Source organism: Morchella importuna (genome assembly GCF_003444635.1).
Source record: "Morchella importuna strain M04M26 chromosome Unknown Morimp01GS016, whole genome shotgun sequence".
In the NCBI taxonomy this organism is placed as follows: domain Eukaryota; kingdom Fungi; phylum Ascomycota; class Pezizomycetes; order Pezizales; family Morchellaceae; genus Morchella; species Morchella importuna.
The window spans coordinates 84,875-112,036 of NW_025763413.1; the positions used below are offsets into that span (position 1 = coordinate 84,875).

Here is a 27,162-nt window from a genome sequence, read left to right on the forward strand (position 1 = left end):
CCAACCTGTCCGACTTTCTGTTCAACTAGCGTAGCTAAAACTCTCTAATATCCAGGGGGAACAACGCAAGTTTTCAAATCTTGAGGTTTCAGAACAGGAGGAGGAAGGAGATAATCGGGCTGGTCAAATCCGCCCAAAAACATATAAATACACCAACTAATTTAGCATAGAGTCAAAAGGCGGATAGAGATATAATGATATTAGTAAGAGGTGGTATAAAGGATTCGAACTATCGACTATTGAGGGCTTAGAATCCGCGCGTAATTCCCTTAATTACATATATATTATCTTACATAGGGGGTGTTAAGAAATTTAAAAATACATCTACTGAAGAGTGATCGAGGAGAATCCCTAGTAAATTTCCTTGTGTCCCATGGGCCAAATTTAAACTAAAAAATACGTTAAGGCTAATCGGGCCCTCACAGTCTGCGTGCGACATCTGTAAGCCATGACTAAACTCTTTCTTCGAAGAGGTGGGCATGCATGCCGAGAAACGTATCTCTATAGCAAGAGGCTTATGCAATCAAGCTCGCCCATTACACAGTCTAGGATAGCTCAATTCCCACACCATGTGGATTATATAGTTAATGAGTTAAAACGATATATATCAGCCGGCAGAAACACGTACCAACTCCCGCCTGTGTGACATCTTCTATAAATCCTATTAACAAAAAGGTTACGAGTATCCTTCTTGAACTATACAGGGATCCGGATACTTCCACGGGTTCACCACGACAAATATCACAAGGGGTTGACAGTGGGTTTGCTTAGTCCTCGGATTTCTCAAAGCGAAAACCCGCTACAATTCTTCTTCATCTACCTCGGAGTAACTCCAACTGTCCGAACTTATAAATTTATATAGAAAAGTTTCTACTGTCCACAAGCTTAAAATCAAGAAGTAGCATATAGATCCATATCTACAATGCCGGAAAATGGGGTGTGATTAGGGTAGTAGTAGTAGTCTTGTAGTGATGCGGCTTTTATGAGCATTAAGCTTGCTCATTCGGCTCGGGTTAATTCGGTATTCTTATGAATACTATAATTGCAAACAAAGGTTATTTCATGCAAATACGCTATCCCAAAAGAACGGTATGCTCAAAAAAGCCGTACCAATACTGCTAGCTAGCCTGAGCTCAGCCTAGCTGGTCACACAATTGAGTTCTGTGACCATGCTAGTATCAGGGTATGGCACTAGGCTCAGAGACCTACATGATACATGCTAGACTTACTATACACATGTACGCGTACCTACATGTAGTCTCGTACTCACAACCCTCCTACATGTATATATATACATGTAGACTCATCCCGCAAACCCTCGAAGGAATTGCCAAATTGTAGTTCTATCTTGAAGTCGATTTCAACCTCAACATACACACTGGCATCATGATGTACAAGAGGAATCTTCAGAACACCTACTACTTGTATTAGTTTTCAATTGTATACTAGTATCGGAGACCTGCTAGTTCCCAGACACCTACTATGCTTTTGGATATTTTGGTATTTTAATGGTATATTAAAGGCATACTGGTACGGCTTTTTCTAAAACTCCGCTTTTTTCTAAAAAGCAGCTTGTGACCAAAATGACCCTTTTTGAAGAATGGCACCAGTTCTCTACTATATGTTAAAAAAAAGTGCTTCAAGTTCTATAGAAATACATTTCTTTGAAAAGTCGGTGTCTTTGTTATTATGGTTTTACTACATCACTTTTAAACCTGCAAAACTTGTACGGCTCTAATCACACCCGGGTTTCCCGTATTGTAGCTACTTTGACAATGTCTGTGTACTTTTAAATATTAAGAGTCATCTACTCTTTATAAAATTGCATGTAATACACAGTGTCAGTGTTGATCTTTAAACAATAAATGAATTATCAATCAATCAATTGCAATCAATGCCGTGCGTGTTCTTGGTTTTTAATCACAAGTTATCACTCGACGCCTGTGTCATAAGAACGCTAAGATATCCTAGTACTACATTTAGTTCTGAACCATAAACGGCAAAAGCTATTCCCACATCCATCCCACCTGATCCTGTGGAGATCACACTGTTGATGCATCTAGCTGTGGCACTACATTCCATCTGATCATGATGGTCTGGGAACAAGACTAGCTACTGTGGTCAAAAGTTACTACTCGACCAACAGCGCCTGTAAACTTGTGTAACACGGATGCGTTATTAATCAAGGGCTAATACATCATACTCTCGTAACCTTGTGTACCACTGAATTGATCCTCTGCGCATACAGTGCCGCTACTCTAAACTGGAATCGGGCGGATACCTGTCGCAGTACAAAGGTCACTTGTCTGATTGGGAGATTAGAGACTCTAGTTTACTCCGGTACGCAAACTACATGGCTCCCTCACGTCTTCAAAAGTAACATCATGCACGAGCCCTCAACTTAGGGCTTACGGCAGCTCGAAAGTACATACATGTAATGTATTCAACGTATAATCCAATATATTCCACTCCTATATTTCGTCAATATTTCGTAAATGAATACCTAAACCAGGACTAGCTAGGTGTACGGCAGTTTGTGCTCAATTAACATTATCAGGCGCCCGGAAAGAACCCAAGTGCTTATCGGCATATTCTTACGGTCTCGAAGAATATGAAGACCCGCCTCTCGTATTCTTCCGCACCATATATCCTTCCGTGGCAAATGTATTCTAAGTAGTAGAAATCTACGACATCGACAGAGCACAGCAGTCGAGTCGTCTCTGGTAGGCTTAGCTGGAACGGGGACGGGCCTGGTTTTCAAAAATATGGGGCACAGTGGGGTAATAATGAGATCCATACATATAACTTCTTCATGCTGTACCTACCTACTCTACCTCGTATTCGTGGGCCATTGATGTCTCCGGACTGGACTCGGCCCGCATACATCTGACCTTGATGATTTGGTATACTCTAGCGTGACGTGTAACTACGCATGGGTAGAGGGCTAGATTATGGGTCGGACCAAAGACAAGACATCTACTAATGTTTTATGAAGTGACCCAGCCAGGTTCTTCCCTGTCTCTAATAGCTCACCGGCCAGATCTGCTCTCCTCCGGACGTCTCTTACATACTCCGATCAGACCTGTTTCAGCGATCAGGGTACGCTGTGACCTACAGGCACAGAAGTTCTGAAGGCCGACCTGGAAGTTCTATTTCGCTTAGCCAGGCCCAGAACCCATGTCAGAAGGAGGCTGCAGAGCAGATCGACCAGATTTGGCGGATATAACATCCGGCGGCATGGTATGGGTGCATGGTATCCAGATCCTTTGACGGCCTGCCTGAGCTGATGGACGGACCGACCCAGTTTCAGTCTCAAAGGCAATTCACTCCCAAAGCGAACCTGCACTTCTGACAGGCGCGGAATGTACGGTAGGTCTGTGTGGGGACTATCAGGAAATAACTGTTGACTGATTGAACAAAGAGTTTCTTAAATGGCCGGTACGTCATTGCATTGGTTTATATTGTGGTTGCTGTCCAAGATCTGGATCATACCCCTGCCACTCTTCCCCGCGCTATAGATAGATAAGGTTTAGGCAAATTGTTCCTCCCTACCAAGTATCATGCCTGTCTACCTCTTAGGATCTCTTTACTGCCCTATTGCTAATGTATCAACTGACCGACAGCTCCAGATCTCCCCGCCTACCCTCTTGTGCTCTACCTACACGTTTTTCGCTCATGTCCAAACCTGAGGAAGTGTTTGAGCTGCAACCTCCTCTATGTAATTATAAGTCTGTCTGTCTGACGTGTGGTGCATTCCTAGACGACAGCTACATACAGCTACTTCGCCTCGCTTAGGAATCCCACGTGTCTGGTAGCACAGACCAAACAGTCGACAGGGGAGAGGGTCGGAATTAAATTCCGTGCCTTCTATTCCCCGCAAAATTTCAAAGAAAACGTTCTGGTTGGTTAGGGGTTGATGTTGAAGGGCCCATAGCCACCTCACCTCTTTCGGGTTGAAGCTTCGGCTAAGAAGCGGGCGGTAAAATTTTGATCTTCATTAACGCGTCAATAGAGACTTTATTTCGAGTGAGCGTTTGTGACCAGCTGGTTTTCAAACTCTTCTTCCTTCCGAAAAAGAAATAAGATCTTCAGCTCGATGATCTTCTGCATGACGCAAAATGTATCAAAACTTGGATACCCCTGAGAATTCATCGGCCGATGCTCTATAATACTATAGGTACCCCATAACCCAGGCAAGACTGCCATAAAGTATAAAAAAGGCCGCGGCTCTACATCCAAGAATGGTTGGTTCAGGTACCCCTACGAGATGATTATAGACTTATTAGGAAGTATAGAAGACAAGCCTTTCACGCATACTGGAAATGGGGAAAAGGGCCTGAAAACACGTATACTGCAGTGCTATCCGACAACGGTTTGATTTAAACCTGCGGCATAATTTATATTTAATTTCCAGGTTCACCGCCCTGCCTTGATCAAATGAGTTTCGCCCTACATAGCGCCAAAAAATAACTCTCACATCGCTTCCATATCACCCATGGTAGAAGGAACTTTTGTGTTTCAGCCCAAACATTACATCGTTGGATTCCCGTCTTCTAGCGCTTCTTTTCTTGATACAAGGGGGGCTAGCAAGTTCATTCCCCAGCTTTATCCTAACCCAGCTTAGGCCAACCTCCCTAGACAGCTGGTCCAAGGGCTTCCCCCTCTAGATCAGCCTTTAGCCTAGCAGGAGTGAAAGAATCAAACAGTCAGCTTGGGCTGGTTAGCAACATGTCCAATATTTCCTAAAGGTATTTGCACCTAGACCTGGGTGATTATATATATATATAATTCGCCTGGACGTAGTTTACAATGATATAATGCTAGAATTTGCTCATAATTAACCTTTAGCAATGATATATGAGCTCGATTCCACTCAATAGATTATTATAGTGAGATAGGTACTAGTTTAAGACTGTAGCTAATAAGGTTAATTAATAAATGTAATTTAACCTAAAAATAGTATACATGGAAGGGAATATCTTAATTTGACCTCAGAGGTGGTAGCTGCGCCAGTGGAATGATATTCATGAGATCCTAGTAGAATAAGGAGGTGCTTAGGCTGTAATGAAATAAGACACTCTGAAGATCTCCAGTGGAGGTTAATTGTGATTGGTACCAATTTACAGCATCTAAGAGCCCCAACCGTTTTTATAGGATCTTCATCTATAGTAGGATGCATTCCTAGAAGGCCCCACGTTAGTATATAGGCCTTCTACTGTGATCGATTGATTCGCCGGTTTACCAATATATCGTGAAGGGATTAGCTCTGATATGCACTTCCATGATGCACGTTATGTTTGACCTCCATTTTTCATATTGGAAGATGGTGCACACACATACACATGATACATATGTACCCCTCAAAACGATGACCGCACTTGCAGGATATCTCGAGATCTCTGCAGGGGTGCTTGGTTTTCACTGTTTTCTGTAGCCATAGATGAGACTAGGCCTTTTACGGAGCCTTGGCGATAGCGAGTGATGATGTATGACTTTGTAGAGTTTTGATCATTGCACTCCAAATATTAATGGCTTCCGAGTTAGGTATACCACAGCCTCCGTAACGCGGAGTATGAGTAGCCAAAGCGATTTGTCCTTTGAGGGACCAGTGCTATACATAAAGGTCCAGGGGGCTTATACCCCGAAATGGCTCTGCAGGCCCGGATCTTTTATGAGATTTTATTATGTGTATATCTAGGTAGATATTTTGTTGAAGGATATCGTCGGGCTTGGCGTTCTCAACTGCTTACCAAGTCTAGAAGCTCCCACCATAATTCCTGTCAAATTTTTCACAGATGTGGCTGCATATGCATCACGCATCACGCACCCAGTACCCGGGACAGACCCGGTGTGACTTATTACCCTATCACATATGATTTTTACACCACATACGCAATTTTCCGGTTGATTTGATAAAGAGCCGGGGGAAGCCCTCACTAATTGTTTCCAATTCCTGGGGTCCTTTCCTATGTTTCGCCGCCCACCGGTTGTATCGTGAATATCTCTTTTTTCGATCGACACCTCATCACACCCCCAAAGTGACAGAGGCAACATTGATTTGATTATATCTATGCGGATGCGATACGGTGAGAATTGCAATTGCGGCTTTTCTGCGTGTTAAAAGGCTTGGAACCCGAAAGGTCTTCTTGGCGTGAGTTTGCCTGTGTAGTATGATTCTGATCCCATCGTGAAAAGAAAAGAACAGAAGTACTATGGCCGCCCAAAAACCCTTTTAGAAAAGTACACGATCGAGATCGATTCAAGTTTCCGGTCGGAATTTACAAGCAGAAAAAATGTCTCCACCTCCACAGCCGGGTACTACCAATTCATAACCCTGTGAGCGCGGGGCGGTACCCTACATACCTCCACATGTAGCAGGCGGGACATAACCCCCACAGCCCGCTCCCATCGAACCTCGTCATTCCGTCTGAAGTTTCACCTTCGACGTCCAAGATTCGAGGCGTGTGGTAGCGAGTCGAGGTGTTGCATGCATGCATACAACCATGAGAGAACCCGGTGATAGTGATTTACTCGATCCATGCGCGCAATGTCCAATGCACTCGACCAGTCGCATTCGGGAGAGTTCAAGTAGAGTGCTCAATAACCTACTCTACATGTAGGTACCCTGCACTATTGCATGTATGTCAGAATTAAATGGATCATGGGGCCAGTTATTGGGATGTTAACCACTTAAGCTTTTTTTTCTTCCTACAGACGTTATCGTCGTCATCCCGCAATCTGTCACTTCCGCCAACAACCACGCCATCCATTATCCAGTATGAAAAACTTATGAGACTCCCGAGACTCTGCAAGCAGCAGAATAGAGGCGTAAGTACTCTAGCGAAATCCTGTTTGGTCCCTTCGGCAATTATCCCGCGCGAGTTTTTCCGTGAGGTTAACTCGAGCTTGGGGATTTTGCTGGGCTGTTCTAGATCTGTTTTCATATCTCCCCAATGTTCAGGATCAATTCCGGCTGATTCTGAATCCAGAGGAGCCCTTGGTTGATCCCACAATCACGATTTTGTCTTGTCATTGGCCTGGCTGTATTGGAAATTCTTATTAGTCGTTCTGCATGTGTGGACACCTCAGTTAGAACATACACGAATACATGAGCTTTCTTGTCATCCTGTGATCTGCAGGGACTAGCTTAATTCGTAAAAACATTTGTGGAGATATACTTATATGCACTCTGTATATAATCTTTCATATCGATGCTGGATTAAAGAATCGCTCTTGGTTGTATAGCTGTTGACAAACAAGTCTGTAAGTAAGACTGGAGATTTCTTAATGGCGTAAACCCGATATATATGTGCTTAATCGCAAAGAATCAATCCAAGGTGAGGGCCCATCATCAAGAGCGTATCAATTCATACTCTTCCTGAGTATTATAAAGCCAGTAAACGTATTTGCATGTGTTTTTTTTTTGCCTGTAGCACTCTTATGCCAACTAAGTTCTGAGAAGTTTCATAAAGTCCTTGCCACCACGAATTGTCCGGGCTCAATTAACATATGAGTATTTCAATGTATAATACATATTATGTTGCTAAGAATTAAGTAAGTAAGTCTTAGCATACTGAGGAATGTCTGTGTGAGATAATGAATTTAAAAGTCTTACCTTATAAATTACTATTGTATTCACATTAGCATAGGGGGTGAAATTCTCACGTGGATATCGGTTGGATGACGCCGGCCTCCGGACCTTTCTAAACAGTGTGGAGAAAGGTGCGACACTGCTCCGAGATGACAATCAGAATGGGAGCCTATCATTTAGCCCAAGTCCACGTAATTCCTTATTTATGCAGACGTAAGGCTAGTTAAGGACAGCTTGCGCAATTGGTTCGGACGATTGTTTGGATGAGTACCTAGTCGTCATTCTAAAGAAAGAGAAATCATAGAGAGGATTAGATGATACCGTAAAGAATTATTAGGCACTTCCTTCCCACTTAAATGATCCCATGACGATGAACGCGAATCTAGCTTGTGAGAATCGAGACTTCCTCCGAGAAGTTGTCATGAATGTACCCACATACATATGGCTAAACACCGTCACGTGACAGTTTTCCTCTGTTGAACAGTGTGATGTGCGCAGCGAGAGAGATACTCCCTATTCCACTGATATTGATGTAACGACACAAATTCTTTCTGAGGACAGTTGTTTCCTCATCGTTTTCGTAATATATCATTCTCAATCGACTGCCAAGGCTCTCAAGCGCTATGCTAGGATCCGACGTTTATTGACCAGCATTACCACTGGCTATGTTCCCTAAACTACCAGCCAATAAAAGTTCGGACATGCTTGTATGTGGTTTTAGTTGGATTAAACCCTTGTTTCCGATACTCTCCTACTAGAGGTTGTTGTAGCGGCAGGAAGGAAAATCCTCTGTATAGGTGCACATCATACCCCTATAGACACCGGCGAGCCTGAATCGGTCTAGAAAATTTGTACCGCGTGTTGATCTTTGTCTGTGGAGGGAAATGATTGCAATAACGATGTAACGATAGGATTCTTTGTATACCCAGGGATTCGTATTCTAGCTTTGTCAGTCATCTTGGTCCTGGGATCGGTAATCGGTGGATACTGGGAAACATCTCTGCATAATTGCCATCAAGGTATGTAGATTGATTGTTCATCAGAAAAAAGTTTCTAAGAAGGAGCTAGATGGCAGTTTAAGGGTTATCTATGTGGATGCACGCGGTTTTAACTTTTGAACCGAGACTCCCCGCGCATGCGAAGTCAATATTGGGCTTGCACTTAAGGCGCCAAAGTGCGAAAATACTCGTGACAAGGCGTTGTAAAGTTAACATTTCCCCATAAAAAGAAAATGTCTCGTCCCTTTTAATCTGCGAACAGTCCGAATCCTGATATTGCCAAGGCTTACCTGAAAATGCCCATCATGACGTCATTCGGTTACACGCAAAACGTTCCTTTCCAACGACTCATCCATCTCAACTCAACTCTCAGCTCTCGCCGCCGCCACCGCACCGACATTGCGCCTGGAAAGAATTTACGGTTACGAAGAGCGTAAGCCCATATTTCTATCTGAAATTCTCATCTCAGACTGGATAGGAGAGAACTATGACGCAGTCTACCACGAGAACATTGCCGCTTTCTGGCACCTGGCGCCTGGCGCATCTTAAGATGTTCCGGGACAGCCCTTGAGACGAATGCAAGGTACAAAATATCAAATGTCTCTCTCTTATCATCTTACCCAGAAACAAAGTGTCAGCTTCATAAGCAGCTGCAACCATCGAAAAAACAAATCACTAATCTGGTGGTGCAATTAGGACTTAAAAAGAGGCTTAAGCAATCGATCAATCAATCATGATACGCCTATCGACGTCATTTGTTTGCGAAAAGCTGGCTGGAGCAATCAAATTACTCGAGGCATAACTCGGGTCATGCGGTGATCGATCTGGATCTTGGGACGACGCCGCCTCTCTACCAACAAGTGCCGACGGACGCAGCGCGTCTACCAGCGTAATCCTTTCTCCCGTAAAAAGCTTCAATTTTTTCAAAGGCGCCTCAGCGAAAGGAAAGGCTCCTGAGCTTCGTAAAATAAAAAGCAATACTGCGACATTGTGCTCTCATCCGTCATTGAACAGGACAACACATTAATCTTCTTTTCGTTTTTTTTCTTTCCCCTTGCTTTTGCTTTTGCCGTCGCTTTCCTTTTCTCAAATTTGGTCATTCGTTCTTGAATGCTAAATCTTAAATTTAGAGGACACTTCATCAGACGAATATATTAGGGCTGGTGGAGCACAACATCATAGGTCGGCACATGGTGTAACTCAGTTGGAGTCCAACGTGAGCTTCTAAAGTGTGATCTTCTAGTACTCCGCACCAATCCCTTAGGAAGCATCGTGAGATTTGCTACCCCGCATTAATACAGAACCATTGCAGAGGCTCGAAAAAAACTCTTGTCAAACGCGATCCTAACCCTCTACTCCGATCCTCGCCTGAGCGACCGGGACTACTTTATCTCGTGATTATTTGCGGGTAGTCAAAGGGTATTTGGGCTTAGAACTTTCCTAGCCTACCCGAAAGGGGCGGCCGGAGATCCCCATCAATCCATCTTATCTGATCACTTTCGCGTTTTCCTTCCCCTCTCGTGCTTTCCTGCCCTTGTTTCCATGCCCCTAGTCCCCCCGCGACCAATTCGCAATTCAATTTCGTCTCCGTTCTCGACTCACGCCGGGAAATGATCCCGATCGTGAGAAGGCAATCTAGTTGATGAGAAAACCTGCAAGAGAAGCCGAGTACTCTAGGTATGGCAGCATGTGGGCCGCCGCTGCTGCTAGGGTTCACCCTCGCCCCTCACGAGGCTCGACGAGCGGGTCCCTTAATATTGTACCTGCCTACCAGCTGTCTGTGCCCTCCTGGCTACTGTAAACTACACATGCTGGGATTCTGAGGGTACGGGAGAGTGGTATGATGTATACTAGAGTACAGGTACCAGGTAGTCGGGGAAGGTGGGGGGAAGGTCAGCACAAGAAGACTCAAGAAGGAATAATATTCCGCACGTATAGATAGATACATGTAGATAGATAGATAGTTACCCACTCCTTAAAATGGGAAGGAAGAGAGAGAAGGAGGGAGAGGGGTACAGAAAAAGTCACCCCTAGGAGAACAGCCAAACACGTATGGGTTTGAATCTCTCACTCCCCGCTTGGTGAGTCGCAACACTGCCCAACAGACCCGGGACTAATCGAAATATATACACCTAGCCATTCTTCCCCTCCCTACACTAACCACTGCGGTTTTTTTTCCTTCCCCTCCCCCTCCCCTAACAGGGCTTAACAGGGGAGGCGGAGTGCAAGGTGTAGTATGTATCAAATACGTATTGAAGGAGCTCATGGGACAACATGCATGAACACAGCAATTTAAACTTTTTGTTTGGATTGTTTACCTCCAGGCTCCCACCACACCCCTCCCCATTTATCTACATGCATCCAGTGCAACTCCTCTCCCTCCCTCGCTAGGCATTGGGGTAATGACGATGATAAGGAACGTACAATGATAAGTAGTTAGAGTAAAGGCAGAAGAATTGAGAAGTCCGACCGAAGTACTTATGTAGCTAAATAGATAGTACGCCCCACCCACACCGATTGTCCGTCCCATCCGTTCCCATGCCCCCCAGCTAAAAAATAATAATGAGAGAACAGAAAAACCTAAACCAAGAAAAAAGGGGAGGTGGAGAGGTTCGGAATAAATACAGCAAAAATCAACAGAATAGAATAGAAAGCGCTGACCCACTGCCACTCCCACTCCGCCCTGCCCTGCTGCGTCCGGCAGCCCTGGGAACCCGCGAGGATAAAAATCTAAAAAGGATCCACACTATATACTGCTACGATGAAATAGAACAAGAAAAAATGTAACCTTTAAGAAAGAAAAGGTTTATATAATGAGTGTCAAGAAAGTAATAAAAGAGGCATATGAGGTTTTGAGAAGAGAAGAGAAGCCATGCGCAACAAACAAAAAAAAAAAAAAAAAAAAAAACAGACCAACACGATAACACCAAAGGAAATGAGAGAAACAAGTACAATTAAAGCAGATAAACTCCAGCAGATAGTATAATAAAAGACTTAACGATAAAACCCCGCCAAAAATAAGGGATGAAATTGATTTTTCCCGTTCCTCCCAATTCCGTTTCGCATGTAGATATGGTGAGTTTCGGTTCGTGTAGTGAATAGAATATAAAAAAAAACCGTTGGTATCATCGTAACAGGTCGTTAAGAGAGCAGACCATTCCACGAACCAGCCATCTGGATGGGCCGATGGTCGTCCGAGAGGATCCATCACTCCATCGCCCTGTTTTCCTTTATCTCCAATGGCGGAATCGAAGTTGAGCAGCCCGTATGCTCGCTCAATATGCTTGGCTCAAAAAAATTCAAAAAAGATGACGACTTTTCCCAAACCAAAGCAAAAAAATAAACCAAAATAAAACAAAAACAATCCTCCAAAAGACGCGCTGTGTATAAGAAATTTGGCCAGTAGGTTGAGTGACTGCCTTTACTTTAACCGGCTGCTGGAGTTACGATTTCTACCCGAGTCTCCGGTGATTTTCGAAGTAGCCATTAATGAGCCAATATACCTAACAATGATTATGTTAGTAAAAGGTTCTTGGTTGTTTTCACCAAAGTGAAAGAGAGTTGGGGGGCTCGGTGATGATCATACTCTTGTAAGAAACGGTTTTCGCCCTCTAGTTTATCGTGCTCTTCCCTAACTTTATCCACACGATCAAGCAGTGCTAATAAACCAGACTGTAATGTTTTTGCTTGTCTAAAGAGTGTTAGCCGACACTGTTCCAACTACATATTGCCACAAAATCATTGTGCAGATGAAAAGATAGCAAAAAGGGCCGCTCACTGTTCAAGCATAGCTTTTGCTTCCCGTCCAATTCGTTCTAACTCCTCGCTGTTTCTCCGTGGGCTCATGCTCCTTGCATCATCTTCAGCATAAATTTCTCTTTCCACAACAGGCGATCTCCCTCTTTCTACCACATCTGGTTCCTCCCTTGACGCTACACGATCCTGACTTGATCTCATCACTTCGCGGTCTATAGGGTCTTGATCGCCGTGGATAGAACCAGGTGTTGAGGAAGTTGAGGAGGTGGCTGATAGAGGCGGCGACTCCAACACTTCAACATGAGAACGCGAAGTAATTGAGCGGTTGTTTTGGGGTCTCGTAGAAGACATACTAGTTTGTTATTGGTAAATATACCGGCAGCCGAAAACTGAAATAATCAGAAGACTGTGAAAGGTAGTCGGTTTATGTCGAAGGTACACTGTACAGTTAGTTGTGGTGGTTGATGGTGGTAGGTGTGGTGGTGACACTGAGTTACTGTAGTGAGTGGTTGTGGTAGGGTTGTGGAGGTGTAGAGGTGAAGGTGGGTAGAAGAGGTGTTGCGTTGCTGCTGGCTGAGCTGTATGGTAGTGTAGAGGGGAAGGGACAGGGCAAAGGGCAGAGAGGCAGGTAGGTATAGGTAGGCCGTTGGTGATAGCCGAACCACTTATTTCTCACTCTCAAAGGGTTTGAGCAAGGGAAGAAATGCAAGGGAAAGAGGGAAGAAAAAAAAATGAACAAGAAAAATAAACAGAAGGTTCGGCGGATAAATTAAGAGATAATGTGACAACTGGTACTGGCCCCTCAGTTTTATTATGTCTTTCTTTCTCTTCTTCTCTTTCCTTTAATAAGGAGGGAGATTAAGAAGCAGCAAAGATTTCTCTCTCTCTCTCTCTCTTTTTTTTTTTAATTCGCTTTAATCTTTTTGCGGCTGTCTGGCACCGGGGGGGGAGAGGTTATGCGTGGAAAGAAGGGTAGGGGAAAGGAGGGGTGGTGGGTGACAGCGAAAGACGGCAAGTTCAACAAGTAGGCTCACAGTCCAGTAGACCCAGTATGGACTTTACCGGTATCGGCACTGCGGGACTGTGCAGTGGTTGGTACTGCAAATTATGAAAAGTCTCCCGGGGTGAGGCGTTCGTGTGTGTGTGTTGTGTGCGTGCGTGGGATGGGATGGATGTATATACCCTCGTGGAGGAAGAGAAAATGGGAGAAGTGTGGAGTCAAGAAGGAAGTAGAATAGCAGTGTCTTTCTGTCTTTCTTCTCTAGAGCCCATTGCCTCAACTTACCCAAAACCCCTCCCCTCCCTCTCCCTCACTGTTATTCAGGCTTCTTCCCTTCCAACATCTGATCGCTCCACAAATTCCCTACTCTAGAGCATTCGCACTCCATCCTTTTCCCCGTGACTGCTAGGGTCGTGAGATCACCCAACAACCCGCGAAGAGCAAAGACGCACTGCTTGTCCTTCTAGGCTACCAGATATTTCGTGATGGGGCCCTTGCTCGCGTTCAATTGTTCGTTCGACGCAAACTCACAGCATTCTTCGGGTTTAACCTCTTCCCACATTTTCCCACTCATAAGTCACCTTACAACACAGCCTCCCTGTCACTGCTATGATGATGATGACGATGATGGACTAGAGTACAAAAATACAGGTTGTAGCTACAGTCCATCTATCTCATCTCTATTATAAAGTTTAAGTAATGGGGCTGGTGGTTTATTCTCGTGTGATCCTCATTTTGCTGCTGACATGAGTGAAAAAGGAGAGAGCAGCCCAGCTGGCTCGTGGGGTGTGTAGGTAAAAGCAGCGCCTAGGTGCGCGTGTTATGTCAATCATAACGCTCTGCAAGTTGATTGATTTCACCATATCTATGTTAACCTAGCCCTCAATCGGGTCGTCCTTGCTAAAACGGCCATCCCTTTACTCTTAAAAGAATTACGGGGAAAAATCCGGACACTTTTAGAGTGCAAAATCCAGTACGCATTAAAATTTGTTACGATTTCACGCTCGCTTCTCGGCTATATATATACACATGACATGTGTCACGGATGATATATACAATGACGATTTTGTCGGAGTTTTCATAGGAGAAGGGGAAGGAGCGACGGGCGGCCGGTCATCGCGGTGAGTGGGGTGCAACGGAGGACCGCTCTTCTAGAGTGGACAAGGAACGATTGATATTTGCGGTAATGATGGGTGGGGATTTGCAGAGGATTTGGTGATCGGCACAGAGACGGGGTTTTGGGACCCGATGGATGCAGACTCGCAGGGCCAACGGACAGAGAAGCCCAAAAGAAAAAAGAACAGGCAAAAAAGAAGTAAGGCTACTGCAGTCGGTTTTTGCACGTATGTTAGGTGTAGGAGTAGTCTAGAGATGTATGTGCCAATACGTACACATCTCACGAAGTCAATAGCTGGGGGAGGTTAGGTGCTCTACAGAGTGAGCTTCTGGGACCCAGCCGAGTTGCAAGGGACCAGGATGTGAAACTTGGGATCAGCGAACGAAGTGGACTCTCCAGTGACGTTAGGGTGAGACTGTTTCCCGAAATGCAGCTGCAGTCACACCGTGAAACGCTGCATTTTCCCTGCCGAATGCCGACGCTCGCTCCAAAGATGCCAAGATACCAATGATACAAGCCAAAAATATCGAATAGGGAATGCCTAGGCGCAGGGTCAACCGCTGCCCTCAAAAAACCCCGTTGGTGGAGTCGATTGAAAGGCTCGTACACGGCGCCGTTGGTAGAATAAAGTCCACGACTTTGGGCTCTAGAATACCTCCGAGCTATCTACATTTATATACCTACCTGAAGCAGCCACAGATGCAGGTTTACGATTAGGGGCTGGAGTAATATGGCGTTCCTAGAGGAGAAATAAGCACTGGATGCACTCCTTGTGTTAAGTTTCAAGGGCCCTGAGATAGATAAGGTTCGGGAAACGGATCATTTCTTTCTGCGGCTGCTAATTATTGATTATTACCAGGCGGCTCTGCTTTACTTCCTTCTCGAATACATTGTTCTCGAATACATTGCACTTACATGTACACATATGCGCTTCTTACCATTGCAAACTGTGCCCTTTACTTTTGATTCTGTTGCAGCAGCGTGAACCTTGGATCATGACACATTATTGACGGTGTACACACCAGCTCAGAGTACAGGTTATTCACTTCTTTTAACATGTTATTAACATAAGTCAGCTACCAAACCAGACAAGGATAACACGTTGACACAACTGGTCAAAAGTCCAACTCTGGTGTACAGCTGGGAGGGGTCGATGAATATCGTGATTGATTCTGAACCACGACAACACCATACCCTGAGACTGCGAGATAGTAGGTACTTGGATCTGGGCAACTCGACACGCCAGTTCTACTGTATCGCCACTTCAAGCTTGCCCAAGTAATTTTCCCTGCATATCTCCAAATCAGTATCTCTGTCTGTTCCTGATCTTCCTCATCCTGCCTTCGCGTAGCATCTCAGCTCCATCTCCCGACGTGTTGCTTGTTTTGTCCAGCTTTCCCTCTTCATTCCTCGACCCTAGACAGCTATCCGAGTGCAACCCCTCCTACCCCCCCCCCCCCTCTTAGTTAGGGACCTTGCTGCCCCTTGCGCAACGTCATCGTCGGGCTCAACGTCAACTCCAAAAACAAAAGCCGGGTGACGAATTCCTTCCTACAGTCTAGCTACCCCACACACATACACAGACACATCCCTTCTCTCGCCAACGAATTCACTTGCATTGTTCTGGAATCCTTCAGTCGAGATGTCCAATGCACAGCGTCGTCGGAGTAATCTCGGCTCCGTCCATTCTCGACAGTCCGTTCGCCAATCCGTTTTAGTGACGACTGACGATGCTTACTCTTATGCTCTACGCTGTGCCTACCTGCACTATCTCCTTCAACCTCGACCCCGGAGACAGATACCCGCCCCTGCCGCTCCGGCCATTCACCGAACCTCTACTAGCTTCCATGAGGTAATGCGTGACTTTTCGCACTCGATGCGTGATGCAAAGAGCACTCGTTTCCCCAAAGATTTTATGCCCAATCTGCAAAAGAGGCTGGAGAGTGTATGGATGGGAAGGGACAACCATGTCGAATATAAAGATCCAGCAGTCAAGCGTACCTTTGCTGCATTTTACACCGCATTCAAAGAGCCCAGATTTTACGATCAGGTATCCAAGTCACGACGAGCGGAAGATCTAGTCTTGATCTTCTACTCATCGGCCACCAAGGAGCTGCAGAAATTGAAAGCGGATGATTCGTGGAAATGGTTAGCGGACCGCCATGTTGCCCTGTTTGTCAGGCTTATGCATGCAGTTATCAAAGAATTGGGCGGCCACCAAGAATTGAGTAGTAAGTTGGGAACTATGGAATCGAAATTATTACAACATGACTCAAATCTATCGGATGAGACTAATAGACGTTCGTCAACGTCTACTATCCTGGGTCCCCCGGCGCCATTGTCTTATAATGTTAACGACATGCCAATGGTAAAAGTGGTAGCTAAAGTTTTCAACATACCGTTGGCAACGTGCCAGCAAGATATCAATATGAATAAGGCAGCCTGGACTGAAAAAGCAGCTTTGCAAGATTTGAAAACGTACAATAATTTTCTAAGTCTTGGAAATACCAGGCGTACATTACGCAGTGACGACTTTGATACGGATGAGGCGTGGGAGACCTGGCGGAAATCGGAGGGCCCGGCATTATCGCAACTCATGTTAGCCATTGTCCAGTCTAACCCTACCGAGCTTTCAAAGACCACTTCGGGACAGCCATCCAGCGGGATGCGGAATTCTATCCCTTCTTCTGTTTCGTATTCCATACCAGGCGATTTGGCCCGTCCCTCTTCCATCTCCAGCTTTGATCAACCGGTCGACATGGAAGCCCTTGGTTTGTCCCCAAGTTCTCCCACGGATTCCACTTTAGACACGCCATATACGTACATTCCACCAGATCCCCGAAGTTATTATCGCGCAGTAGCGGAGAGATGTTTTACCTACGATATAAATGATCCTGATCTTCAACCGATTGAACTCCCAGGATCAGAAGATCCTGTGAGCCTAATATCAAAGTCATCATTAGAGCTTTTGGCCGAATGTGGTTTACGTTGGCGTGTTCCATTATCTTCCAGAATAATACTGTTTATGGATGTTATCCGCTCAAAGTACCAGGACAGCGAAATCGACCTTTCTATTCTTGATACTGCTTTCACGTATGCCAAGAATGCCACCTCATTCGAGTGGCCTACTTGGACTTTGTCGGACCAGAATATGTTTCGTCAGATATTATCCGCTGTGCATGACACGTTGCTTAGAGAGCTTTATGACATCCTTCAGCATGCGTTTGATGCAAAAGCGAGACCTGTGGCGAGTGTGATGTGGATTTTGGATCAGCATATTTATGATGATCCATTATTTACCCCAGGCGACATGGATAGCTATGTTGACCAATTGAAGGAAGGATTGAAAATCAGAGCTGGAGAGGTGATGGAAGAATTAATGCGAGACCTACCCCAGGATAGATCTGAATTGGATCCGTTCCATGTTGTGGAACTGACACAAAAGGTCGTGAAATTGGCGGAAAAGATTAGTAAACGGTTTAAACAGCCGGTTTTAGGGTGAGTTTATTGCCTATATCGTGAGACTTAGTTGGACTTCAGTCCATGTCTGACATGATTTACTCTAGCTCTGTCAATCCTGTCATGATCTTTATTGAGATTGTATTTCCCAAGTTTGCTGTCGAGGCAAAAAGCATAATCCTTGATATCATGAACATATATAAGGAGAAGAACCAGGAAGTAGAGATTGAGGACGGTTTCGATCTCTATAAAGAACTTGCAGAGATACGCCGGATATATAGCGAGGCCCATCCGGAAAAGCGCTTCCCGGTTCATTTTGAAGATTTTCTGGCAGATTTTGTTTGGCGCTGGCTCAAAAACACAGATAGCAAAGTCATTGGTTGGGTCGACGAGGCGATTAAGCATGACGATTTCACAATCAAGATCCGCGAGGAAGAAGGGCGTGAGCCAACGGATGACGAGCGGCATACCCTATCAGTACTAGATATATTCCGGTCCTTTAACCAAACTGTGGATTACATTAAGAAATTAGAATGGGGTGATGACATTCAGCATGCCCGCTTCATGACGGCTCTATCAAAGACCATTGGCAGTGGTATTGCAAGGTATTGCGAAGTACTTGAGAAACTTTTTACCTTTGAAATGGACAGACAAACCCCAGAGCAGGAGGCCGCAGCAAACCAGACCAGGCAGCAGAAATGGATGGCGTTGGCCAGGGATGCGTGGAGTAACACGGAAAAAATCGAGCCATTCCAGTTTGCTCCAGAGGTGTGCTTTGTCTTTATTCAAGAGTTATGATAGGGTGAAAACTAATGATTTCATCCACTTAGTCATGCGTGAAACTTAACGATATCGAGTTTGCGATCCTACAACTCGACAAATTAGAGCACTCTGTAAATGTCGATGGTGTTGCAGAGGCCCTTGTACGAGCCGCGCCTCCTCCTGGGAGAAAGCCGCTCAAAAATTATGTTTTTACCATTAAAATTGTCGAAGCCGAAGACTTGAAAGCTATGGATATTAATGGTTTTAGTGATCCGTATGTTGTTCTCGGGGATGAATACCAAAAGCGGTTAGCAAAGACTAGGGTTGTCTACAGAAACCTAAATCCAAGATGGGAGGAAACTGTGGATATCACCACCCAAGGGTCGATCTGGTTGACGGCAACAGTGTGGGATTGGGATACCGTCGGTGATCACGACTGCGTCGGTAGAACAAGCATCAAGTTAGACCCAGCACACTTTGGCGACTTCATGCCACAGGAACATTGGCTTGAATTGGATACGCAAGGGAGGCTGTTGCTCAGAGTTAGCATGGAAGGAGAACGTGACGATATCCAGTTTTACTTTGGAAAGGCTTTTAGAACACTAAAGAGAACAGAGAGGGATATGACCAGGCAGATTACGGATAAGGTATGCGGTCTCACTCTTTTTCCCGAGCTCGAGTCAATGCGCTTGCTTAATGGTGGTGTTTTAGCTGTCTGCCTATATTCATCACTGTCTCTCACGCGCAGCTCTCAAAAATGTCCTATCCAAAGGTTATGGCATATCTGCAGTATCTAGTCTTTTTAGCCGGACTGGACTAGGCGCCCGACCACAATCAACAGTAGGACCTGCAGTTTCAGAAGCGGATATCGCGGCAGCAGTTGTTCCCCTAACGGACTATTTCAATGAAAATTTTGCGATCCTGAACACCACCCTTACCAGTTCAGCAATGATGCTTGTCATGTCAAGGCTCTGGAAAGAAATTCTAGTGACACTCGAGGCATTGCTTGTCCCCACATTGTCAGACCAGCCATCACAGCAAAAGCCGTTGACTCCACAGGAATCCGAAGTCTGCTTTAGGTGGCTACAGGTGATTAGGCCAAACTCTTTATTAGTTTCTCTAACTGACATGGATGACTATAGCTTATGTTTGATTTCTTCCATGTCATTGACGAGAACACTGGGGAAGCCAGTGGTGTCCCACTCGAGATTCTTAAATCTCCCAAGTACCACGAACTCCAATCGCTCAACTTCTTCTATTTTGAATCGACCGACAATCTCATCCGTACATCTGAGAGAATGGCAAATGCGGCGGCAGCGCGACAGCAGCAGGCTCGCGCCCGCATGTCCAATTCTCACACGAGCAACCAAGTTGGCGGCATGCTAGGCGTCCCGGGTGCCAAGAGGACAAAGAGTGTGCTGATGAGTAGAAACCTGGGGACAATGAGGAAAGCAAAGGAAGAGAAGAGGCGGGAGGCTCAAGCAGAGCCGAGTGATGACATGATTTTGAGAATCTTGAGAATGAGGCCCGAGGCAGCTGGATACCTGAAGGACAGGAGTAGACAAAAGGAAAGACTCGCAGCCACAGCTGCCGCTGAGGCAATCGTGAGACAGAGTATGAGTGCGGGGCCTGGAAGGATGGGCGCCATGGTTCCGGGTATGAGAAGATGAAAGCGATGATTTTACTGTGATGGTTAGCTTCCTGAGATTCTGTTTGGCGTTTTCGTTGCGGACTCAATTCGCTTTTTGCAACTCGATCGTACGGTTGAATTTTTTTTTTATATCCTGCCCCTCATCTTTCATCTTGTTTCCCGACTGAGTTTTGTTGTTGGCTTGCGGTTTTTTTTTTCCATAATGCAAGATTCCCCTTTGCCTTTTTTCTGTTTGCTCCACACGGTACGAATAATACAATGTTACGATGATTCATGGCCTTTTGTTTTTTTTTAAACTCACATTTGGAATTTGGTATTTGGTATTGAAAGCGGTTTATGTGGGAGGTCCCTTGCTTTTTTTTTTTTTTTTAACGTCATGATATCTCATACCTTTTTTCTGGGTTATGATATAACTTTGGTCTTTCAAATTGTTGGTTTTTGTAATACTAGGCTACCTAGCTCGGTGTCTCGAAAGGTGGCTGTAATTTTTTATCAGTAAACAGAGAACAGAAATGAGATTCCAAGTCTCAGCCACCCAAATCTCAATCAGCCCAAAGTCATTTCCATGAGCCCGATTTCGGACTACACACGTAACAGCAGCATATTCCCCATCTCTCCCGCTGGCCTAGCCTCCCCTGTACTCTACCTTAGGACATGTAGCTCTACATACTACTCACTCACTCACTCACTCTCACTCAGTCACTCAGTCACTCAGTCACCGAGTCACCACCGCTCGATCTACTTCATATCCACCCGCAATCGCGTGTCTCATAAGGCCGTGGGGGCGGGGCAGGGGTAGGGGCGGCGGATTAGTAAAGCTAGCTAGTGTAATAGCTAGAGTAGACGTCGGACCCCCTCATGAGCGATCACTCGGCGCACAGACACAGACACCGACCGCTCATAGGGAACCCGGGACGATCCACGGGCACAGACCACACCCTATCGGTCACGACTCACGGCGCGGGACAATGCCCAAACTCGGCGTTCGGCGAACAGGTGTCTTTCGGGCTCGGAGAAAAATGAGGGGTGGTGGCGCGACATGAGGGTGCTGATGGGTGTGGGTTGGTGTGTTAGTCTCGTGTGGTGTGCTGGGGAAAGGGTTAGGGGGGGGGGGTGTGTCCATGCCCATGTCCTTGTGAATCAGGTTTAATTATAGATCTGGTTTAGTTGTGGATCTGGTTAGTTGTGGATCTGGTTAGTTATGTCTGGTTAGTTAGTTAGTGGTACCTGGAGATGTCTCTGGTCGGGAAGTGGGGACGGGAGTCAGTCGGTTATCTGCGTACCTCCTCTAGTTCCTTTGACTCGTCGATCTTCCCTCAGTCACTTCTCTGCTTTGCAACTAACACTTTCATTACGCGTGTCTTTTTCTTTCGGCGTTCTGTAGTGTCAATAGTGTGTGTGGGTACCTAGCTTCGTGATCATGAAGCTGACAACGAAGATTATGTCTGTGGTCGCCGTTCTGGCGCTGGGGTTAGCTGGGGGTGTGAACGCCGATGATACTGGTGAGCTCTTTTTTTTCTCCTCGTGTGCTGTGCTTTTGTTCGCCGTTTGCTTGAGTTATATTTGCCCTTTATTCGCCGTTTCTCTCTACTCTTTATTCGCCGTTTCCCATTTGCTTTTCATTTCTTGGTTCTTGGTTCTTGGGTTCGGGGTCCTGGGTTCGGGGTCCTGGTCTCTGAGTTTTGGGGTTTTAGATTCCTGGTGACCCTTTTTCTCGTCCTCAGCTTCTTGGATTGCTTCTGCTTCTTTTTCTCCTTGGTTTCTTGGATTTCTCCTTTTCTCCTCGTCTTCTTTTCTTCTCGGTTTCCCCCGTATCTACATACTTTCTTCCCCCTGATTCCTCGGCTTCTTAGCTTTCGTTTCCCCATATCCACCTCCCCCATACCACTTCCCCCATATTCACTTCCCCAATATCCACCTTCCCCCATATTCACCTATCTCCCCATATCTCCTCACCCCCCCGCACTCCTAACTGATAGCTATTAACTCGTAAACAGACGCATGGAACGCCGCCGCCTCCCTCTCCCCGCTCGCCTCATCGGCCCTCGACATCATCATGCACATGCACTACGAGTACTGGTGCACCGAGTTCCTGCCATACATGCCGACGCCGAGCCAGTATCTTGAGACTACTGCTACTGCTACTGTCACTGCTTCTACCCCCTCTACTACCATCACCACCACTACTACGACGACAACGACAACAACTACCCCAGGGGGTGTTGGCGCGAGGTATGTTCCCAGCAGAGCGGAGACAGGGTGATGTGGGTTGTGGCTAATTAGAGGTGTTGTGTAGGAGTGCGGGAGCGCTACCGGTGCTCCTGGTCCCGTTCGGGAAGCAGGTCGTGGCCGAGGCTTGTAGTGCGGTGTTTAGGCCTGGGCCGAGGGCGACGACGACGACGGTTGTGGTGGGCGGAGCGGCGACGGCGACGGTTACGGAGACGGTGACGGTGACCGTGACGGGGGTGTAGGTGGGTGTGGAGGTACTAGGTAGAGGCGGGTATGTGGGGACGGGGTTGGGGACAGGGTTGGTGGTAAGGTAATTGAGGGTGTAGTGTAGTGGGGTCGGGGTCGGGGGTCAGGTGGGGGATCTGCGGATGCGGGCTGGGATGAGTACTGGGATGGGTACTGGGGTGGGTACTGGGGTGGGTACTGGGGAGGAGGAATACCCGGTGACGGAGGTCGGGAGGGGGGGTGGGAGGGGGGGTGGGTGTTGACGTTGCGGTAAATTAGAGTATCTAGACGTGCATGAGATTTGTAGAGTAGATTTGTAGACGTAGTAGAAAAGTACATGATGTACTTTAGATATCATGTAGGTACTCAGATGTAGCTAGCATATATATACATGTATGTACATGAACGCAGGTCTGAGAAAACTTGACTTATGGTCGGCGAAGGGGCCGGGACGCAATGCAACAACTAGCGAAAAAGGAAACCTAGCAAACATCAATCCCCACACAACCTCCAGATATGGGAAACAAGTAGGAATAGGTAGATAGAATATATCAAGGGCAAAGAATCCTGATGGTGATGGTCAGAACAAAAAGATTTAAGAACATTCGCCTAACATTTTTTTTCTTCTAGCACCTTGAAAATATTAGGGTTTCAACCAACTTGATGTCGAGCTAGGCCTCCTACCAGCTAAAGGAAACTTCTGAGAAATATAAATATACACCCCCATTAAAAACATTCTCTATCAGTAGGAGAAGCTTTCGGGGGGGTGGATCGGTCGGTTGGCTGATTTGGGGCTTGTTAGGTTCGAGCCCATAATTATAAGTCAAGTTTTTCTCATGATCAGACCCGCGTTCACACGTAGCTGGTAGTAACTGCAGAGTAATCCTCTCTCCTCTTCGATCTCTATATACAGACAGTGCATTTGGAGAACCTCATAGGCCCCGTACAGAAATGGAGCAAACACTAACGCACCAATTCTTCCGCCCCCGGCAATGTGCTCCTTTAGTAACAGTTAATAATAATACAATACAACGTCCCGCCCAGGCCTTGTCATGGCCAATCACTCGCCCCCCCCCCCCCCCCCCCCGGCCCCCCCGGGCTGCACCCGTTACGTAGCTGCCTACCTGCCTGCGCGCGCAGATCTTTCAGGCCGGCCGCTACGTGTATGTATGTGTATGTGTATGTGTAAGGTATGTGTAAGGTATGTGTAGGTATGCACACCACTTCATCGATATCGCCCGCCCGGTAAACGGCAGTGTCGCAGCGTGGGGGTTATGTACGCAGGTAGGTACTGTAGGCCTGGGCAGAGTACTCTATTGGGGGTAAAGTACCGGCCAAGCTGGAGTAGGGGTACTCTACGTGTAGAGTCAAACTAGAGTAGATAGGTTGTTAGGTATCGGTATTACTATCTCCGGGGCGCGGGAGTACTAGCGGAGACGTTGTGATTCTGGTATTTTCTACGTATGTACCAGTAGAGTAGACTAAAGCACCTACTCTACTCTACTCTAGTCTACTCTACTGCCTAGAGTCGGTACATGCGGTCTAACAGTCGATACATACATATACAGACAGTACTTTCGAGCAGGTACAGTAGCAAGATACCAGGGTCCGTGAATAGTAACAGTAACTGCGCTGTAGATCCCCTTCCTACACTCCCCTACCCTACCACCCCCACACACACACCTAAAGTACATACCTACTCTACACATCGCCCTCCAGATCTGACTAGATCTGATCTGATCCGCCGACGACACGATGAATCATGACTGCTGCCATGCCCAGCAAGGTATACCCAGCAAGGTGTACCTACTCTACCTACCTCCTACTCTAGAGTAGGTACCTGTATGCACCCACACGGGTCAAAGAAAAAAGAGACAGAAAAAGAAAAAGAAAAAAAGAAAGGTGTGCATGTGTCGGCGGCGTGCAGATGTGCAGGTGTGTGCCAAGAGTGATTGACACTTACCTGCATGACCGGACATCGGGCCGGGCGGGTGGCTGTGGCGGGGGTTGGGGGTGGAGGTGTGGGTACGAGTGATGGGCTGTGATTGACAGTGGTGATCTCATGCAGCTGTATCACCGGCTGGCAGCGCATGTTTCTACGCAGGATGGTATTCTATAACTGCAATATCTACACCCACATCCACATCCACATCCACATCCACTTCTCCATCTCACGCATCGGGATCCAAGTTCTCCACGTCCCGCTCCATCTGCCACTTGCGCACCTGCTCCATCAACGTCCCCAGCGTGATGCCCTCCATGCAGCTGGGCAGATCGTGCAGACTGAACCCGCAGCGGTGGTCCGTGATCCTATTCTACAACTGCAGTCAGTCTCAACCCACCATTAAACCCATCCAAAAAGAAAGAGAAAAAAAGATACCTGAATATAGTTATACGTCCGCAACTTATCTGCCCTCCCCGCATTCACCTTTGCCACGCCCCTCCTCAGCGCCAGCTCCTCCGCCTCCCTCTCTGCCCTCCTCACCGCCGCCACCCGACTCTTCAGCACCAGCAGACACTTCTCCCTATTCTTATGCTGGCTTCTTGAGTCCTGAATCGCCGCCACCAGCCCCGTCGGCAAATGCGTCATGCGCACCGCCGAGTCCGTCGTATTAACATGCTGCCCGCCCGCGCCCCTCGCGCGCATAATGTCAATTCTGACATCCTTCATATCAATTATACTGTCGGGGTCCTCCTCGCCCTCACCAGGCTCCATGCTCTCAAACGACGGCAGCACCATCACCGTCGCAGTCGACGTGTGCGTGCGCCCCTGCTTCTCGGTTGCCGGCACGCGCTGGACACGGTGGACGCCGGCCTCGCCGCGCAGGGTGTCGTATGCGCCGGGGACGTCGACGGAAAAGATGGCCTCGGTGATGCCGTCGCCGCCCTCGGTGGTGGGCGTATGCGAGACCATGGAGACAGGCCAGCCGCGGAGTGTGCAGTAGGTGGTGTACATCTTGAGCAGGTCGTTAGCGAACAGACTTGCCTCGGAGCCGCCGGTGCCGGGGCGCACTTCGAGGAGCGCGGGGAGGTGGGCAAACGGGTGCGGGGGCACGAGGGCACGGGTTAGCGCTGCGGAGAGGGTTGAGAGGGAGTCTTCGGTGGCGGTGATGTCGCTTGCGGCTTCTGCGCGGAGGTCGGCGTCGAGCGTGCGGTCTGTGACGAGCTCGTGGAGCTCTTTCAGGTTCTGGAGCTGTTAGTGAGACGCGGTGGGAAGCGGGGATGGGGAGGAGTACGTTGAGGGCATCCTCGTAGTCTTTCAGGGCCCGGCTGACGCCTGTTAGCTGCCCGACTCGTGTGGCCGTCCTCTTGTTGTAGTCGTCGCTCAGCTTCCGTTCGAGCTCTGCGTGCTCCTTACTCAGCTGCTGTGCGCGCCGCAGCAGGCCGCCGGGCAGCCGGGTGATTGCGGGTGAAGAAGCTCCACCGGCATCTTTGCGGTTTGCGGTGGCGACGTTAGTTTCCGTTTTTTTATTTTGTTTTTTTATTTCTGCTTCAGTCTGTCTGCAATTGCAATTGAGGCGTAAACATACATACCAGTCGATTGGAAGCGCAATTGCGGGCGGCGGCGGTGTCGAACCAGCTGTCGTGTGATGCAGCGGTGGCAGATGTATGCTGCTGCTGCTGTGGCCGGCCGCAGTGTCGTCGTGGATATCATGGTTTGTCTTTAACGGTACCTGCGGTGGATCGAGGGTTTGCGTTTTTTTGGCTGGGATGTATAATTTCGGTTTGCAAGGTAGGGTAATGATCGATTGTCACTAATCTAGACTGGCTGGTCATGTGACTGCCCGGGTGCCGAGTGATGGCTTGTGCAGCAGTTTGTCTCGGGTGCGCGAGTATCCGGCCGGGCCGCCCCCCCTTTTATTGGCGGCCGATGTTGGGCGGGTGCGATGTTGTGATGCACGTGTTTGGAGGTGACGCTATGCGCCGACTGAGACCAGTTAATTGTGCAGGGACATAGGGATAATCAGTTGTCTGCTTGTGAGGATATTTACCACAAATTAACGGATACACAGAGAGGCTGTTGGAAAATCGTAAAAACACAACAGCTTTTCGCAACAACCTCAAGATCTCCTGGGTTGAGTTGGACAGGATGTCAAGGTCAGAGAAGCCACACAAGGATCAAATTAATTCAAGGTCCCCGGAGATACTGATCAACAGTGCATGATCAGACATTGCAACTTCCCAGCTGCAGTCGACCCTCAAGCTAGCTAGCAACCGCAGTGATATATATGATGACCGAACGCAGGGAAATTAAAGAGAAGAAGAGGAAGAAGAAGAAGAAGAGGAAGAGCCTCCTTTCTAGTTCTTTATATACTCCACACAGCCAGCAGACACGGGTCCTCTCTGCACAACAGCCAGATGGCATCTACAACA

At 47.1% G+C, this 27,162-nt stretch overlaps 6 protein-coding genes across 6 annotated transcripts; 3 read left to right on the plus strand and 3 right to left on the minus strand.

Annotated features, from left to right (window-relative positions):
• Positions 1–6,503: 6,503 nt before the first annotated feature.
• Positions 6,504–7,112, plus strand: LAJ45_05719 (uncharacterized protein; the record flags this gene model as incomplete). Its single annotated transcript, XM_046115288.1, has 3 exons — positions 6,504–6,616; positions 6,696–6,828; positions 6,990–7,112. 3 exons carry the CDS (start codon positions 6,504–6,506, stop codon positions 7,110–7,112), a joined length of 369 nt encoding a protein of 122 aa, XP_045971337.1.
• Positions 7,113–7,498: 386 nt separating this feature from the next.
• On the minus strand, positions 7,499–8,294 carry LAJ45_05720 (uncharacterized protein; the record flags this gene model as incomplete). The annotated part of the gene is made up of 5 exons (XM_046115289.1): positions 7,499–7,543; positions 7,616–7,730; positions 7,913–7,973; positions 8,031–8,036; positions 8,249–8,294. The coding sequence occupies 5 exons, from the start codon at positions 8,292–8,294 to the stop codon at positions 7,499–7,501; spliced, it is 273 nt and encodes a 90-aa protein (XP_045971338.1).
• Positions 8,295–12,010: 3,716 nt separating this feature from the next.
• On the minus strand, positions 12,011–12,696 carry LAJ45_05721 (uncharacterized protein; the record flags this gene model as incomplete). The annotated part of the gene is made up of 3 exons (XM_046115290.1): positions 12,011–12,092; positions 12,176–12,280; positions 12,368–12,696. 3 exons carry the CDS (start codon positions 12,694–12,696, stop codon positions 12,011–12,013), a joined length of 516 nt encoding a protein of 171 aa, XP_045971339.1.
• A 3,408-nt stretch (positions 12,697–16,104) lies between these two features.
• On the plus strand, positions 16,105–20,353 carry LAJ45_05722 (uncharacterized protein; the record flags this gene model as incomplete). Its single annotated transcript, XM_046115291.1, has 5 exons — positions 16,105–17,960; positions 18,029–18,689; positions 18,752–19,330; positions 19,395–19,772; positions 19,826–20,353. The coding sequence occupies 5 exons, from the start codon at positions 16,105–16,107 to the stop codon at positions 20,351–20,353; spliced, it is 4,002 nt and encodes a 1,333-aa protein (XP_045971340.1).
• A 1,401-nt stretch (positions 20,354–21,754) lies between these two features.
• On the plus strand, positions 21,755–22,805 carry LAJ45_05723 (uncharacterized protein; the record flags this gene model as incomplete). The annotated part of the gene is made up of 3 exons (XM_046115292.1): positions 21,755–21,836; positions 22,332–22,566; positions 22,631–22,805. 3 exons carry the CDS (start codon positions 21,755–21,757, stop codon positions 22,803–22,805), a joined length of 492 nt encoding a protein of 163 aa, XP_045971341.1.
• Positions 22,806–24,959: 2,154 nt separating this feature from the next.
• Positions 24,960–26,443, minus strand: LAJ45_05724 (uncharacterized protein; the record flags this gene model as incomplete). The annotated part of the gene is made up of 4 exons (XM_046115293.1): positions 24,960–25,103; positions 25,169–25,975; positions 26,025–26,218; positions 26,323–26,443. The coding sequence occupies 4 exons, from the start codon at positions 26,441–26,443 to the stop codon at positions 24,960–24,962; spliced, it is 1,266 nt and encodes a 421-aa protein (XP_045971342.1).
• Between the last annotated feature and the right edge of the window lie 719 nt (positions 26,444–27,162).